Raw genomic sequence first — 16,769 nt, 5'->3', positions numbered from 1 at the left:
CACCTCTTACTTTGTGTTGCATATATGTGGTATATTCTTTGTTCTAATCCTTATCAAGACATAGAATATCAAACATTGACCATTCCCTAGCAATTATGTCATCATTGTATTGTTCCGTTTTCTTTTCTGTCAGCTACAGCCTGTGATACGGGCTTAGGCTCTCAATCCTTCCCAAGTGCTTCTCTTCATTGCATGTTCAAGGGCTAAAAGTTCCCAGGCACCAGTAGGGATGCTGCACTTCTTACAGGAAGCTTTGAGCACATCCGCTTAGAATCTTTTTTCTCTGTCCGCCTGGAAATTTTGTCCCATGGCAGAAATCAGAATATTCTATCTGGTGTCAGGCACGTGAATAACACGGCTTACCAAGCAGAGCTGACTGGGTACAACCAGCGCCTCTGCACTGGGAATGCCGGCATGGAAGAAGCATTGACATTGCTTATCCTAGCAGTATTACATAAGAACATAAGAAATAGGAGCAGGAGTAGGCCATCCGGCCCATTGAGCCTGCCCCGCCATTCAATAAGATCATGGCTTATCTGTCTGTAAACACTGCTCCATCTACTTGCGTTTTCCCCATAACCCTTACTATGTAAAAACCTACCTAACTGTTTCTTAAATATATTTAGTGAAGAAGCCTCAACTGCTTCCCTGGACAGAGAATTCCACAGATTCACCACTCTCTGGGATAAACAGTTTCTCCTCGTCTCCGTCCTAAATCTTCTCCCCTGAATCTTGAGGCAATGTCCCCTGGTTCCTGTCTCACCTACCAATGGAAATAACTTTCCTACTTCTATCTCATCTATCCCTTTCAAAATTTTCTATTTGATCCCTCTCATTCTTCTGAACTCCAGAGAGTATAGTCCCAGGCGACTCAATCTCTCCTCATAGGTTAACCCCTTCATCCCTGGAATCAACCTGGTGAACCTCCTCTGCACTGCCTCCAAAGCCAGTATATCCTTCCTCAAGTATGGAGACCAGAACTGCACACAGTACTCCAGGTGTGGCCTCACCAGTACCCTGTATAGTTGCAGCATGACCTCCCTGCTCTTGAATTCAATCCCTCTAGCAATGAAGGCCAACATTCCGTTTGCCTTCTTAATAACCTGTTGCACCTGCAAGCCAACTTTTTGCAATTCATGCACAAGCACTCCCAAGTCCCTCTGCACTTAAATAATAATCTGCTCTTCCATTATTCCTTCCAAAGTGGATGATCTCGCAGTTACCAACATTGCATTCCATCTGCCAGACCTTGGCTCACTCACTTAACCTATCTATATCCCTCTGCAGACTCTCCACATCCTCTGTACAATTTGCTTTTCCACATAGTTTAGTGTCATCAGTAAACTTTTCTATGCTACACTGAGTCCCCTCTTCCAAATCATCAAAGTAAAAGGTAAACAGCTGCGCGCCCGGCACCAACCCCTGAGGCACCCCACTCACCACAAACTGCCAACCGGAGAAACACACATTTATACCAACTCTCTGCTTTCTATTGGTTAACCAATCCACTATCCATGCCAATACACTTCCTCCAACTCCATGCATCCGTATCATATTTATAAGTCTCTGTGCAGCACCTTATCGAACACCTTCTGGAAAGCCAATCCACTGCACTCATTATGTCCTCAAAGAACTCCAGTAAGTTTGTCAAACAGGACCTGCACTTTCTGAATCCATGCTGCATCTGTCTAATGGAATCACTCCTTTCTAAATGTTTTGCTATTTCTTCCTTAATGACAGCTTTGAGCATTTTTCTGGCTAAAGATGTTAAGTTAACTGGCCTATAGTTGCCCATCTTTTTCCTACATCCTTTTTAAAAAAATGGTATGGCATTTGCTGTCTTCCAATCCAGCGGGACCTGCCCAGAGTCTTGAGAGTTTTGTTAAATGATTACCAACGCCTCTACTATAACCTCCGCCAATTCCTTCAGCACGCTGGGATGAATCCCATCAGGACCTGGGGACTTATCTACCTTCAGGCCCTCTAGTTTGCTCATCACTATCTCTTTAGTGACAGTGATTTTATTGAGGTCCTCACCTCCCATTTCGTCCATAATATCCTTCTTTGACATATTAGACGTGACCTCCACCGTGAAGACTGACAGAAAATAGTCATTCAATGCCTCAGCCATTTCCTTATCAACCAATATTGATTTCCCCTTATCGTCTTCCAAGGGACCTACGTTGACTTTAGCCACCCTCTTCCACTTTATATATTTATAAAAACTTTTGCTGTTTTAATATTTTATGCTAATTTACTTTCATTCTCTATCTTCCCTTTCCTTATTTCTTGTTTAGTTGTTCTCTGTTGCTTTTTAAAGTTTTCCCAATTCTCCAGACTCCCACTACTCTTTGCCATTTTGTACACGAGCTTTTAATATGACACTATCTTTTATTTCTTCAGTTATCCAAGGTTGGCTCTCCTCACACTTACTGTCCTTACTTTTGATTGGAATATACTTTTATTGAGCATTGTGTAAAATCTTAGATCACATATCATCCAGTGCAAGCTTTTCTTCAGTTTCAAGGTGACCTTACCTGGAGTCCAGAAATCTTTGGAAACACAAAAGTCTGCAGATGCTGGAATCTGAAGCGAAGTAAAAAGCTGCATTGAGGAACTCGGTGATGTCAGGCAACATTTGAGGAAGTAGACTGATAGTTGGCATTTCAGACCCTGCGTCATGACTGCAGTGTAGTGGGGAGATAACCAGTATGAAGAGGTGATGCAGAACCTGGAAGGCAGAGGTGGAACCAGGTGAGGAGGGGGATGATGGGCATATGGAGGAAGTGTGCAAAATGAGTGACTATAGTATGGCTGCTGGGTGAAGGGTAGAAACGGATAAGGGGAGAGAAAAGGGGCATATGGAGACAGGTGGGATGAGAGGAGGGTGAGATGTCCGAATGAGATTTATTATCATTGATATACCGTATGACATGAAATTTGTTGTTTAGTGGCATCAACACAGTGCAAGATATTAAAAAGTTACTACCAGTTAATCAATAATTAGATAGAGAGGTAGAGCAAAAGACGCATTGTGAGGTAGTGTTCATAGATAATTCAGAAATATGATGGCAGAAGGGAAGAAGCTGTTGCTAAACACTTAGTGTCAGTCTTCAGGCTCCTGTACCTCCTCCCCAATGGTAGTAATGTGAAGATGGCATGTCCCGGGTGGTGAGCTCCCTAACGATGGATGCCACCTTCTTGAAACGCTGCCTTTTGAAAATGTAGGGACAGAGAATAAAAGGTGATAAACAACGATAACAAAGGGCTGCAGATTCTGGAATCTGATAAGTCAGAGAGGCAGTATAGAGCCAGATGAGGTAAGGATGATGTGCAGATAGAACCAGAATGGGAGAGGAAAGAAACTGTGTAACAGGAGTCTGGTGTGATGGGGGAGAATGTTGGAATGAAGTGACAGGGCTGGAGGTGAGACAATCTGATTGAATGAGAAGGAGAGAAAGGAATATAGTTTACCTGAAACTAGAAAGTTCAATGTTCTTACCATGGGATTGTAGACTACCCAGGTGGAATATGAGGTACTGTTCTTCTAGTTTGTGTTTGTCTTCACCCCGGCAGTGGAGAAGACTAAGAACAGTCAGTGTGGAGCTGAAATAGTTCACAACCAGGAGCTCTAGCTGGCTATTGTAGACAGTGTTTAGATGCTCAGCAAACCAGTCACCTGGCCTTTGCATAGTCTCACCAATTTAAAGAAGGTGACACACATCACAAGCATCAAGAGCAGTGGATAAGGTTGAAGGAAGTGTATGTAAATCTCTGCCTGATCTGGAAGGACTGTTTAGGTGAGTGAGGATGTGTGAGACAGGTGTCTTTGTTTATCTTCTCACATTGGTCCTATGTTCCAGATGGTTGTTAAATTATTAAATTAACTTAAGAAAAAATAGCCCCTGAGTAGGGACACAGCATTTCCAAGAGAAAGTTGTCAACTAACCATTTTAACTTTACATTCCTGACAGTGTTTAGAATATATGTCGGTGGGATTTCAAATATGTTCACCAACATTGTAAATAGTTTCAAGAGTTCTATAAGAATTTTACCATGCAGCCCCACACGTTAATAGTCCAGGTATTGAACAATACACAGAAACCTCTCTTTAATCAGTTCTTATGTTTTTCATACTTGAAGCCTTTATTTTCAGACACTGTGTAAATTTCTTGCTCTGAACATATTGCATTCAGAAAGTCTGTTGTCTGAAACTGTGCCTGCACTAGTAAAGCAAACCCTGACATATCTTGATGGAGGCAGAACCCTTAAAAAAAAATGTACATCAAATCTCTAAATAAAAACCTGTTTTGGAGTGCTTAGGCCTTGCTTACAGTTATGTGTTAGTGGTGTCATAACCATCACTGCATAGTTGTTCATATCCAGCAGCTTCATGCATACACATACAACATATCTACGGAAGGACAAGGGAAGCAGAAATGCTCAGAACACACAGCACATCAAGCAGCTTTTGTGGAAAGAGAAACAGTTAACAATTCAGGAATATGACTTTCAGGAGGTACCGGATGCAGAATTTAAAACAAGGAAGATAGATTGAAAACAAACCCTACAAATATCAACTGCTCCAGATAATTTATTCACCAGATTGCTTTGTCAGCACCTTATCACCACAACAATGCTGACCTCAGTGTTTTTCCTATCCATCCCTCCCTCACATTCTCTCCAACTTAAAACAATTTCCTCCTCTCCAATTTTAAACTGTTTTCTTCCTCTCCTTCCCAATTCTGATGAAGACTCATCGAACTGAATTCTTTTAATACATTTTCTCTTTCCGCAAATACTTCCCAGCCAGCAGAATGTTTCTACCCAATCCGTGCTTCTACAGTGAAAGCAATTTTTATATTTCATATATCCAGTGTAATGCTAACACCCTTTCCTATCTCATATTGCACTAAAGCAATGTGTTATGTAAAAGCATTTACATTTTGCTGTTCTTCAGGAGTTTCGTAAAAATATCAGTTTGATTCTCCCATTACATATTCTTTAAGTGATAACTATCACCTAGCAGTAGACTTTTTCTGCTGGTGCAACCTTGATAAAACATAGACAGAAAAAGATGAACATGAATTTCATTTATCATTAAATGCAATCACTTCATGGCAACTGGTTTTATATTGTAAGCATTGTGATAACTTCAAACATGGATATCACTGAATGAATATTTACAGGTGTAGCACTGGATGTGAAAAAGCAAACCAGATGATAAGGCATTTAATGAGGAAGAGATGACTCTAAATTGTAAGCTTGTTGATAATGATCCCAGAGGCAATAACTTTACTCATCTTCACTCACCCCATCACTGAACTGTTGCCACAATCTATGGATTCGCTTTCAAGGATACTTCATCTCATGTTCTCGATATTGTTTATTTATTATTACTATTATTTTTCTTTGGTATTTGCACAGTATGTTGTCTTTTGTACGTTGGTTGTTTGTTCATCCTGTTGGGTGCAGTCTTTCATTGATTCTATTGTGTTTCTTGGATTTACTGTGTATGCCTGCAAGAAAATGAATCTCAGGGTTGTATATAGTGATATATATGTACATTGATAATAAGGTTACTTTGAACTTTGAATTTTGACTGATGACCTCCTAGTTTACTTAACCTGGTGAGATCATTAAGCTTCTTCAGACATTTCATTACCACAGCTGGCACTATCTGTCCTAACAAAAAGCTTCCACTACAGATGACAGAGAAGTAGGGAGTCTCACTGTTGTTTCCAGAAGCTTCTTTCTCATATGTATAGTGGTTTCATAACTTTCAAAGGACTGTAGAGTCCTGTGACTGACAATCCCTCAGTTTTTACAGATGTGTATTTCTTTCAAAGGCATTCCAAGGATGTCAAACCCTTTGAGGTGCTTGCGGCATTTTAATTATACGGCAGTGTGTTGTTACCTAGCCCAAATGGATGGTTCCAATGAGAGGCACTTGCAATGTGAAGATCTTACTCAATCCATTCACAAAAAACTGGCATTCCTCATATCAGACCGGCAAAGTCCCTCCCCATCATACTACCATTGGCTTACTTCTGGAGGGAGGCAATAAATAAACTGGATACTGTACTGTGAAATATGTACCTTCTGACAGCTGAACCATTTAAATAAACACAAGTAGACATAAATAGATCTCTTTAAGAGGCAGGTTCCATGTAGAGTTGGAAAGCACATTTTCAGAAACAAGGTGACAGCAGCTCAAAACAACAGACTAATAGAACAGGAGTAAAACGTTTTGAAACAAGTCCTAACTACATTTGATTTTTCACCTGCTAACCTCAGAGCAGCAAGCAGCCATAATTTTGCAGGTTTAATATCTCCAGGGAATATCACGTTGTGTTTATTGTTTCTGCAGTAGATTCTCACTGAAACATGTCTGATGCTCAAAACCAGCAGTGAGTGGAAATACCTACCACATTGCCCTGCATATCTGAACTGACTTATATATATTATGAATTAAACCTGTAATTAAATGGTCCTGACAGGCATCATCTGTGAGTTTTTAAGTGCCTCTGTGTCCTGCAAGGTTGAATATATCTAACGTCACTATCATTAAGTGGATTATGTGGCCTGTCATATGATCTGCGTGATCATGGTCTTTTTGTCCATGATGGTTTTCGGGAAATTTTTCTACAGAAGTAGTTTGCAATTACCACCTTCCGAGCAGTGCCTTTGCAAGACAGGTGACCCCAGCCATTATCAATACTGTTCCGAGTTTGTCTGCCTGGTGTCAGTGGTTGCGTATCCAGGACCTGTGACATTCACCAGCTGCTCGTATGAATATCCACCACCTGCTCCCATGGCTTCATGTGACCTTGAACAGGGAAGCTAAGCAGGTGCTACACCATGCCCAAAGGTGACCTGCACATTAGCGGAGGGAAGGAGTGCCTTACACTTCCTTTGGTACAGACATATCTCCACGCTGCCACTCAATATTTAATATAGCTTTGTTAAATTACACAGCAAGAAAGGCAAAGAAAGTATAGGTGTATGGATAACATTTGTAGTATGAATAATATAATTGATTTTAGAGTTCAATTATTGAAGGGGAGATTAGTCACCTTCCTCCTGTCCATCAGTTATCTAAAGATGGGGGCTAGGTGTTACAAAACAGGTTAGAATGAAGATTATTTGCAAATGTTGGGTAAAGAAACTCTTCCTCCAAATGGGATATACCCCTGGTTATTACAGGAAGTGAGGTAAGAGACTGCTGCACCTTTGGCGATGATCTTTGCAAACTCACTGGTCGTTGGAGTAGTACCAGAAAATTGGAGGATGGCAAATGTTGCTTTGTTCAAGAAGGGCAATAGGAATTACCACGGGAATTTTAGACCAGTGAGTCTTACATCAGTAATGGTAAACTACTGAGAGGATTTTTACAGACAGGAATTTATGAGTATTTGGAGAAGCATAGTCTGATTAGGGATAGCCAGCATGGTTTTGTGAGGGGCAGATCGTACCTCACAAACCTGATAGAATTCTTCATGGAAGTGGCAAAACAAATTCATGAAGGTGGAGCCATGGATGTGGATTTTGGTAAGGCAGTCAGCAAAGTTCCCCATGGGAGACTCATTCAGAAAGTCAGGAGGCATGGGATCTAGGGAAACGTGGTTGCATGGATTCAGAATTGACTGGCTCACAGTAGGCAGAGGGTGGTAACAGACGTAATGTATCCTGCTCTGAAGTCGTGACTAGTGGTGTTCACAGGGATCTGATTTCTGATCTGTGCTCTTTGTGATTTTAATAAATGAGTTGGATGAAGAAATGGAAAAGTGGGTTAGTAAGTGTAAGTGTACGGATGCACAAAGGTTAGTGCTGGATAGTTTAGAAGCTCGTTGTAGGGTACAATGGGATATTGACAGGATTCTGTCAAATTCTGCTTCAAAGCCCATTTTAATTTCCTATAAAGATTGCTTAGGTATGATAAATCCTCTAAAGTTGAGAAAAAAGAACAATATTTTTGTCATCCTGCTGTTGTTAGTAAGAATAATTTAATTTTTTTAATTAAATGTGCACTGTTAGATTTCACTGAAAGAAAATTTATTTATTCATTAATTAAAACTTGTTTTAAAAATTCTGCAGTGAAGCAATTACAAGCTGCAAGTACAAATGAAATAGGTTTTAAAATAGAGCCCATTAAAAAGAATTGCTCCAGTATCAAATTCCACAGATGGAATATCAAGTGCACCCAAAACACAAATGCAATTTTCTGTAAAGTTTTCAAATCTGGCATGATACATAATAGCTTGGCATTACTTTCATTGTAGAGATGGGAATAGCAGAAATGTAATTAAAGAAAATAATTTTAAAACTCTTTTCATAAAACTCTTTTCATTTTCTTTTAGGGATATCAAACCTGACAACATTCTTCTTGATGAACATGGTAAGTTGCTTATACTTGTATATGCCTGGACAATAAGATTACCTGTGTTTATCAAGTCATGCTATTGGAATGGGATTGAGAGGAATAATAAATCAGCCATGATGGAATGCTGAGCAGACTCGTTGAGCAATTTTGTTACCATTGTAAGGTGCAAGTTCAATATATCTAATTTCAAATTCAACATCAAGAATCTGCCTTAAATCTTCACATTTCAACAATTTTGTTTTTGTCATTTCCACTATGGTTTTTTTTCCTGTTGTTTTGGATCTTCTTTTGCACATAGTTCTGTTTCTTTAAGACGTTAAAAGGCTGGCAGTACACTGCACAATAAAAAATGCTTTGCAATGAAATGAATGACAACACTTTTATTATTAGTTCTGATTATCTGTGTCTTTTGTAATATGCTTCTTCAATGCCTTTTTTGAAAAGAGAAGTAAACTTAATGAAAACTGATATTTTGTTTCCTTTCAAACAAGCATCCATAAAATATCCATTTGTTTTGCAGAATTAACGTATAAAGAAAAAGAATATTTATAAGACTATATATATTTTCCAAAATAGCTTGATAACTTGTAATAACATAGACTAAGGGCAATGAGGAAATATAACCAAGTAAGGTTGCAAAGACCAAGTTAGTGCAAAATATTTTATTGTTTGTTGTGTTGTAGGGAGATAGGGCAGACATTGGTTAAAAGCACTAAAGCCCTCAGATAAAGCATAAGGAATGTTGGTGAACAGCACTGGTAAAGCATCCCAATAATTTACAGGTTATCCCACAAGGTAATTAGATTTGTCTAAATGCTAAAGTATGAAAGCTAAAAATATGGCTAGTCTTGAAAGCCCAGACCTGGTGGTGATGTAGGAAGTGGAGTGTAGTAAGATTGAAACTTCCGCACTGCTGCAGGTATCCTTTCTGACTCTACGTGATACTGAAGATGAGAGGGCTGTGATTTAAAATAAAAAGGAGCAATACAGGGCTTAATTCAGGGTTGAGGCAGATTCTGTCGATGAGTAACAAAAGTAGACTTAAGATGTAAGGTTAATGGTGGGATGATAGCTGTGTGTGTGTGTGTGTGTGTGTGTGTGTGTGTGAGAGAGAGAGAGAGACTGAGATGGTAATGGTAATGAAAATACACATGCTGACGTTCAAGGAGCAGGACAGTAGGCTACTCAGGGAGTAGGACAGTAGGGTTACCACAGAAGCAGTACTAGTTAAATGGTGAAGCTGCATCAGGACCAGGGCTAGGGTCAGGAGAGAGCTGCACAGAGGTTTGAGACGACTGCACACAGACCAGGATCAAGGATTCTGATCTGATTATAGAGCAGAGGAAAAACAAAACGCACTGGCTTTGGAGAAGCGGCCTCCTCTGCTGCCATCTATTTACTTGAATTACTCTATCCTGTTCTTTTGACCAGACTTTCTTTGTATAATGGAAAAAAAACACTGGACAAAAAATAATAAATCAAATTTCATGATGGTGAATGTCCTATTGCCATGGTAACATGCTGGTGGTTAGTCTTATATAGCTGTGCTTCACCTGTCAAAAAGGTCACCCAGCTGCCACTGAAAGATAATGTTGACATTTAAGAAGCGGTGGCTCATGTGGTCACACTGAAGAAAATAGTGCTTGGATTAACTCAATGAATACAATTCATTTAACATACTAGGTATTGTAGGTTGGTGGAGTTAATGGAAGAGAAATTATTCTGAAATTCTGGAGAGTTTGGTTAGTATTGGATATTCAACATTGACAATATTCTTTTCAAATAAATGACAATTATATTCTGTAGTACATAAACAAAGTATACCATATTCTCTAAAGTAAGAAAGGGTAAGATTCAAATGATCTAGCAAGTGAAAAGTTCTGTAATTTCACCTTAATAATGAACAGGATAAAGAGGTATACAAATTACATTTTACATCAGAAATCATAAATTATCCCCAAAATTTATCATCAAAAATGCATTATAAAACAATGATAGACAATCATATTATATACATTGAGGAATAAAGTTCATCAATATTCTTAATATGTTAATCAATTATAATTAACAAGTGAATACGATGTTCAGACATCTGTATTTAATTGATATAATATTTTCTTCAACATTTCCATTTATTAGTTGGAAAGTAACCATATACAGTTACTTATCTAAACGATCTTCTTGATTACCGGCACAAAACATTTGGAAATCTGTGCCAATCTACTGTAGCATTGGTTGAATTAAGGTCAATGAAAGCAAGTGAACAGGATTGAGTAACCTTTGGATACATTTAGTTTTACTGGGCAAAAATTAATTACTCCTTCTTTGTCTAATCCCTAAGAAGGTTAATTCGAAATAAATTATTTTTTGTTTGGTTTACGTGAATAAAGTTGGACTCACAAAATTATATATTTTTCTGCACTTGGTCTCCAACATGGAATAAAAAATTGGAATTAAAAATCACATGGCTTATTAATAGGTAGTATCTAGTAACGTTTCTAGAATGTATTTTAGATTGTACTTTGTGATGACACAAAAGTTGGGGGTGTTGTGGATAGTGTGCAGGGCTGTCAGAGGTTACAGTGGGACATTGATAGAATGCAAAAGTGGGTTGAGAAGTGGCAAATGGAGTTTAACCCAGATAAGTGTGAAGTGCAAATATGAGGAATTCTGCAGATGCTGAAAATTCAACCAACACACATCAAAGTTGTTGGTGAACGCAGCAGGCCAGGCAGCATCTCTAGGAAGAAGTACAGTTGACGGTTCAGGCCGCGACCCTTCGTCAGGTAGCTCTTCTTTCAGTTAGTCCTGATGAAGGGGCTCGGCCCAAAACGACGACTGTACCTCTTCCTAGAGATGCTGCCTGGCCTGCTGCGTTCACCAGCAACTTTGATGTGTGTTAAGTGTGAAGTGGTTCATTTTGGTAGGTCAAATATGATGGCAGAATACAGTATTAATGGTAAGACTCTTGGCAGTCTGGACAATCAGAGGGATCTTGGGGTCCGAGTCCATAGGTTGACTGTGGTTAAGAAGGCCTATGGTGTATTGGCCTTCATCAATCGTGGAATTGAATTTAGGAGCCGAGAGGTAATGTTGCAGCTATATAGGACCCTGGTCAGACCCCACTTGGAGTACTGTGCTCAGTTCTGTTCACCTCACTACAGGAAGGATGTGGAAGCCATAGAAAGGGTGCAAAGGAGATTTACAAGTTTGTTGCCTGATTGGGGAGCATGCCTTATGAAAGCAGGTTGAGTGAACGAGGCCTTTTCTCCTTGGAGCGACGGAGGATGAGAGGTGACCTGATAGAGATGTATAAATTGATGAGAGGCATTGATCGTGTGGATAGTCAGAGGCTTTTTCCCAGGGCTGAAATGGCTGCCACAAGAGGATACAGGTTTAAGGTGCTTGGGAATAGGTACAGAGGAGATGTCAGGGGTACGTTTTTCACTCAGAGAGTGGTGAGTGCAGGGAATGAGCTGCCGGCAACAGTGGTGGAGGTGGATTTGATAGGGTCTTTTAAGAGACTTTTGGATAGGTACATGGAGCTTAGAAAAATAGAAGGCTATGGGTAACTCTAGTAATTTTAAGGTAGGGACATGTTTGGTACAACTTTATTGTGCTGTAGGTTTTCTATGTTTCTATTTTGGTTGTATTTCAAACAAAGTGTGATTGAATTTATTTGCAAGTTATTTAAAGGCTTTGTTAAAATGAAAGACAAAAGTAATATAATCCAGCACATTCATATACTCTGTTACTCTCACACAACACAATCCCAAAAGAAATCAATTCTGTTGAACATGAAACTTCTACTTCAGATGCCATGCTCGTCATTGGTAGATTAATTGAATCAGACACTATTAAGGGAAAACATTTAAAAAATGCAACATTAGATTAAATTTAAATTGTAAAAGTCCAAAAGAGAAATCAATTTGATTTGCAACAATTGATTTTAAGGCGAAATATAGTGGTCCCCATCTTGGTTCAAATCCTCTAATGCCAAGGCTCCAAACATCAAAAGAACTGGATTACTTTAGTTGGATAAATTTTGAGTAAATTTATCTGTTAGAAAGAAATAATCTAATCATATATGCATACTCTCTTTATTTTATAGCATCACTGGAAAAAAGGATGGAATAATGACAATGAGGATTTTTTTTTTAAGGTTGCCATTTCTAATCAGTTAAATGTTCTCCAAGAAATCATTAAAAAGGCTAGAGCCACTTTTCCCAACTTTGCAACAAAATGTCTTTCTGATCTTGTAGTGTAATTGGTCATATCTTCAATGCATTCTCTTGACCAATAGCTAAATTAGTCCAGGGATGAAACACGTTCCTTTTGTTGTCATATCTTGAGATTTTGCAGGGCACATTTGCCTAAAACAGCAATTTATTTAGTTGTAGGAAAGGACAATTTACTATTAGTTAAGTTCACAACCCACTAGGCAAGAAATTTCATTTGTTAATGTTTGTGATATTCAAAAAATAAGCATACTATTATTTGTTTAAAATAATTCATATTGAAAATACTGAACATATGTTTTAAAACTTACAAAAGCACTTGAAAACATTTGAGCATGACAATCAAAACATTTAAATCAACTAATGATTCAGAAATTGTAAACTGGCCGAAACTTATTCTTATCCCTCAGAGCTGTTCTTCCCTTTTGAAATGAATGGAGTCACTAAGTCTTCACCAGGTCTAACCCCGGACAGGTTCAGCACCCAAACTTCCCAAGCTAGTTACTGGGAAACTGCTGAAAGCTGGCACTTCACTGCAGGACTCTATTATAGTCTGAATGACAGAGATGAGAACCTCTTAGAAGAGCCTCATGCTTTGCAAGAGTCCCTCCAGCTTATTTAAGTAAGGATTTTCTGACATTGGAGAGGGTTCAGAGGAGGTTCACAAGAATGATTCTGGGAATGAAAGAGTTATCATATGAGTGGCAATTGGAGGTTCTGGGCCTATACCTGCTGGAATATAGAAGAATGGGGGGGGGGTGCAAATCTCATTGAAACTTATTGAATGTTGAAAGGCCTTGATAGAGTGGATGTGAAGAGGATGTTGGGGAGTCTAGGACCAGAGGGCGCAACCTCAAAGTAGAAGGACATCCATTTAGGCAGCGATGAGGAGGAATTTCTCTAGCCAGAGGGTGGTGAATGAATGGAATTTGTTGCCACAGACTGCTGTGGAGGCCGGGTCACTGGGTGCATTTAAGGCAGAGGTTGATAGGTTCCTGATTGGTCAGGGCATGAAAGGATATGGCAAGAAGACAGGATAGTGGGGTTGAGAGGGGAATGGATCAGCCATAATGAAATGCCGGAGCAGACTTGATGGGCGAATGGCCTAATTCTGCTCCTATGTCTTATGGTCTTATGATGTATCATTCGGGTTGTACGGCACTGGCCAAACAATAGTCATATTAGCATATCTGAGCCATTGGTAATAGGTGCATGTCACAATACAAAAGAGAATAAATTTCAACACAATAAATATGGTTTTCTTCTTATAAGGCAACAGAATAAAAATGTATAAGTAAATACCTGGATAGTAGGGTAGATGTCATTGCAAGATGCTCTTGGTCCATTCTACAGTAGATAGGATTGCTTACAAAGAAACACATCCATAATCAGTAGGTCTTACCATGCTCTTGAGTTGTTTTGGAAAGCTTCACAGCACAGATACAGTCACAAACTAGCTCTTGCCGACCACAACACTGCCTAGCTGGTCCCAATTTCCTGGGTTTGGTCCATATCGCTCTAAGCCCCACCCTCCATGTACCAAACCAAGTGCTTCTTAAATGATACTATTGCAGCTACATTGACCACTTCCTCTGGCAACCCATTCCATACACTCACCACCCTCTGGGTGAATAAGTTGCTGCTCTGGTCCCTTTGAAAAATTGTCCCTCTCACCCTAAAATTTTACCCCCTAGTTTTTCTCCTACCCCAGGGAAAAGACTGCTACCATCCACCTTACCTGTGTGTCTCAATTTTGAGCACTTATAGAAGTGCTTAACTATAAGCCCTCTGGTCCTGGAAACATCCTCATTATTTTTTCTGCACTTTTTCCAGTTTAGCCACTACTTTCCTAAAAAGGGTAACCAAAACTGTGCAGAGTATCCAAGTGCAGCCTCGCATGCAACTGCAACATATTGTCCCAACTCCTATACCCAGTGCCTTGACTGATAAAGGCTAGTGTACTGAAGAACTTTTTCACCAACCTGTCTCCCTGTGATGCTGCGTTTGAAATTCTTTTCATTTGTTTTAATAGCTGCTTTAGTATAACTGTGCTTGGTGCAAAGCAATCTACAGTTACCTATAAAGCTCCAAAAGAGAATTACTTTAGATTCATTTCATTCCACATACACGACACAAAAAATCATATTAAGAGCACAAACGCCTGAGCCCAGTAGAATTTCTGCAGTGACACAAAAGATCTGTAAAGTGCCATTATTATGTTTCATTATGACAAGGATATTCAAATGCACACTATAAAAATGCATTATTCAACTGAATTTTGATGCATCTTTTGTCTCCTTGGTGAAGAATAGATGGCACAGATAGATCCATCAGAACAATTTAAATAGCCTCATATTGCATTGTGGAAGGGTTAGTTGCACAGAGGATGTGTCAGTGACTTACATTTATGCAGATCAACTGCAAACCCTATTCCAAAAGGACAGCCTATAGAAGTACAACCATCGCAAAGTCTAACATCAGATTAAATGCAAAACCAAAAAAAGGCAACAATTCTAATCTGTAATAAAAATGCCCCATTTTACACTGACGTTAGATTGTGTGGGCCATGAGCAGATATCTTTTTTATGGATGCCAGTATTAAAATGGTTCACAATTTGAACTATTAAAAATGAATGATGCATGGCACTGTACATTTAAAGCCAAAGACCGAAGAATGGATTTGCAATAAGAGACTTGTTAAAATCGGAATATGGCTAGAAAATAATACATTGAATAAAGAAACAAAGGTGTTCACCTGGTTGCCATCATGCAGAGGAAACTAGTCTGAGTTCCTCGACAAGCAAGGACGTAAGTTCTGCCGAAGGGTCTCAGCCCAAAACATCATCTGTTCTCTTTTCCATAGATGCTGCCTGGCCTGCTGAGTTCCTCCAACATTTTGTGTGTGTTGCTCAGATTTCCAGCACCTGCAGATTTTCTCTTGTTTGTGAACCTGACTTCTCTGTGGCTACTTTAGTAAAAGTTCACACTTTTCCCATTTACTGCTCAAAATAGTGCATTGAAGCTGAAGCAAAGACATTATTTGTCGAACTACGAGTATTTTATATATGAACTCAATTTGTCTCAAATGAGAAAATTATTTTCTTCCTGGCGTTCAATTAATTTTTGAAGGAAGAACAATATTCAAAATGTTGTTCAACATATTGATGAAAAGCTTGTTATTTTCATCTACCTGCATCTGTGCATTTATTTTAAACTGGTGCATTTTTAAATAAAAATTTGTGAATGAAGCAGTTCCAATTACTTTGTTAGCAAAACTTGATTGGAAATTACGTGTTAAGAAAAGGTAGCATATTGCTAAAAAGAAAACTGAGTTTAGGTGATTTCAAAACTCTAACCATTTGTAATATTGGAAAAAGGAATTTTATATGATGCTTCAGGCCATAAGCTTTTATATTATTGCAAATATTTTCTCTAACCAATTTTCTGAAAGCCCAAGTCACCAAAGCAAAGGCTTCCACGAATTATCAGCATGATCTTTGTATCCATAATTCTCAAATACAGGTTCACTTATTAAAAGTATCATGTCTGTTAATGAAAAAATCCTGGTACTCCTGTGAAACAAATAAATTTAGAATGTGCTTAAGACATTATTCCTGGAGTTTCATAGCATTATGAACTGAACAGGCATAATGCCTATGTAGAATATGTAGAATTGCATCTAGTTAATGCTCTGAAAATTAGGTGAACACTAATTCTGGGACTTAGTGTTCGCAAATCTCAGGTAACAATTTGACTAGAAACCTGCATTTTCCAAATAAACTTCAAAATCCATTAAACATCTATTTCGTGCAACCCTTATTTGTTTACTTTTCAAACTTGACTATAGACCACTCTTCTGCAATATGGTTACTTTCAATATTGTTGACTGAAGTGTGCACTTTCTTCTAGGCGTCATTTGTATTTTTACAGAAAGTTTACTATTAAATTATTTTTTTTTTAAAGGGCATGTTCACATCACTGATTTCAACATAGCAACAGTGGTGAAGGATTCTGAGAAAGCCACATCAATGGCTGGGACAAAGCCTTACATGGGTAAGCAACCTTAAGAAGCCAGCAGTAGTAATGATAATACAGATTCATTATTAAAGACTTGATTTGTAGAAGTAGTGAAGGGATTCAAACTAAGA

The 16,769-nt window shown here is 38.7% G+C and overlaps 1 protein-coding gene across 1 annotated transcript in view; it reads left to right on the top strand.

Annotated features, from left to right (window-relative positions):
* LOC134345670 (serine/threonine-protein kinase 32B-like) overlaps positions 1-16,769 on the top strand; it is a 329,201-nt gene that overhangs the window by 227,483 nt on the left and 84,949 nt on the right. The window contains exons 5-6 of the mRNA XM_063046706.1: positions 8,361-8,398; positions 16,585-16,674. Coding sequence (XP_062902776.1) covers positions 8,361-8,398; positions 16,585-16,674 — 128 coding nt within the window. The remainder of the gene's footprint in view (positions 1-8,360; positions 8,399-16,584; positions 16,675-16,769) is intronic.

The sequence above is a fragment of the Mobula hypostoma genome, chromosome 4 (assembly GCF_963921235.1).
Source record: "Mobula hypostoma chromosome 4, sMobHyp1.1, whole genome shotgun sequence".
In the NCBI taxonomy this organism is placed as follows: Eukaryota; Metazoa; Chordata; class Chondrichthyes; order Myliobatiformes; family Myliobatidae; genus Mobula; species Mobula hypostoma.
This window is presented reverse-complemented; position numbering and strand designations above follow the sequence as displayed.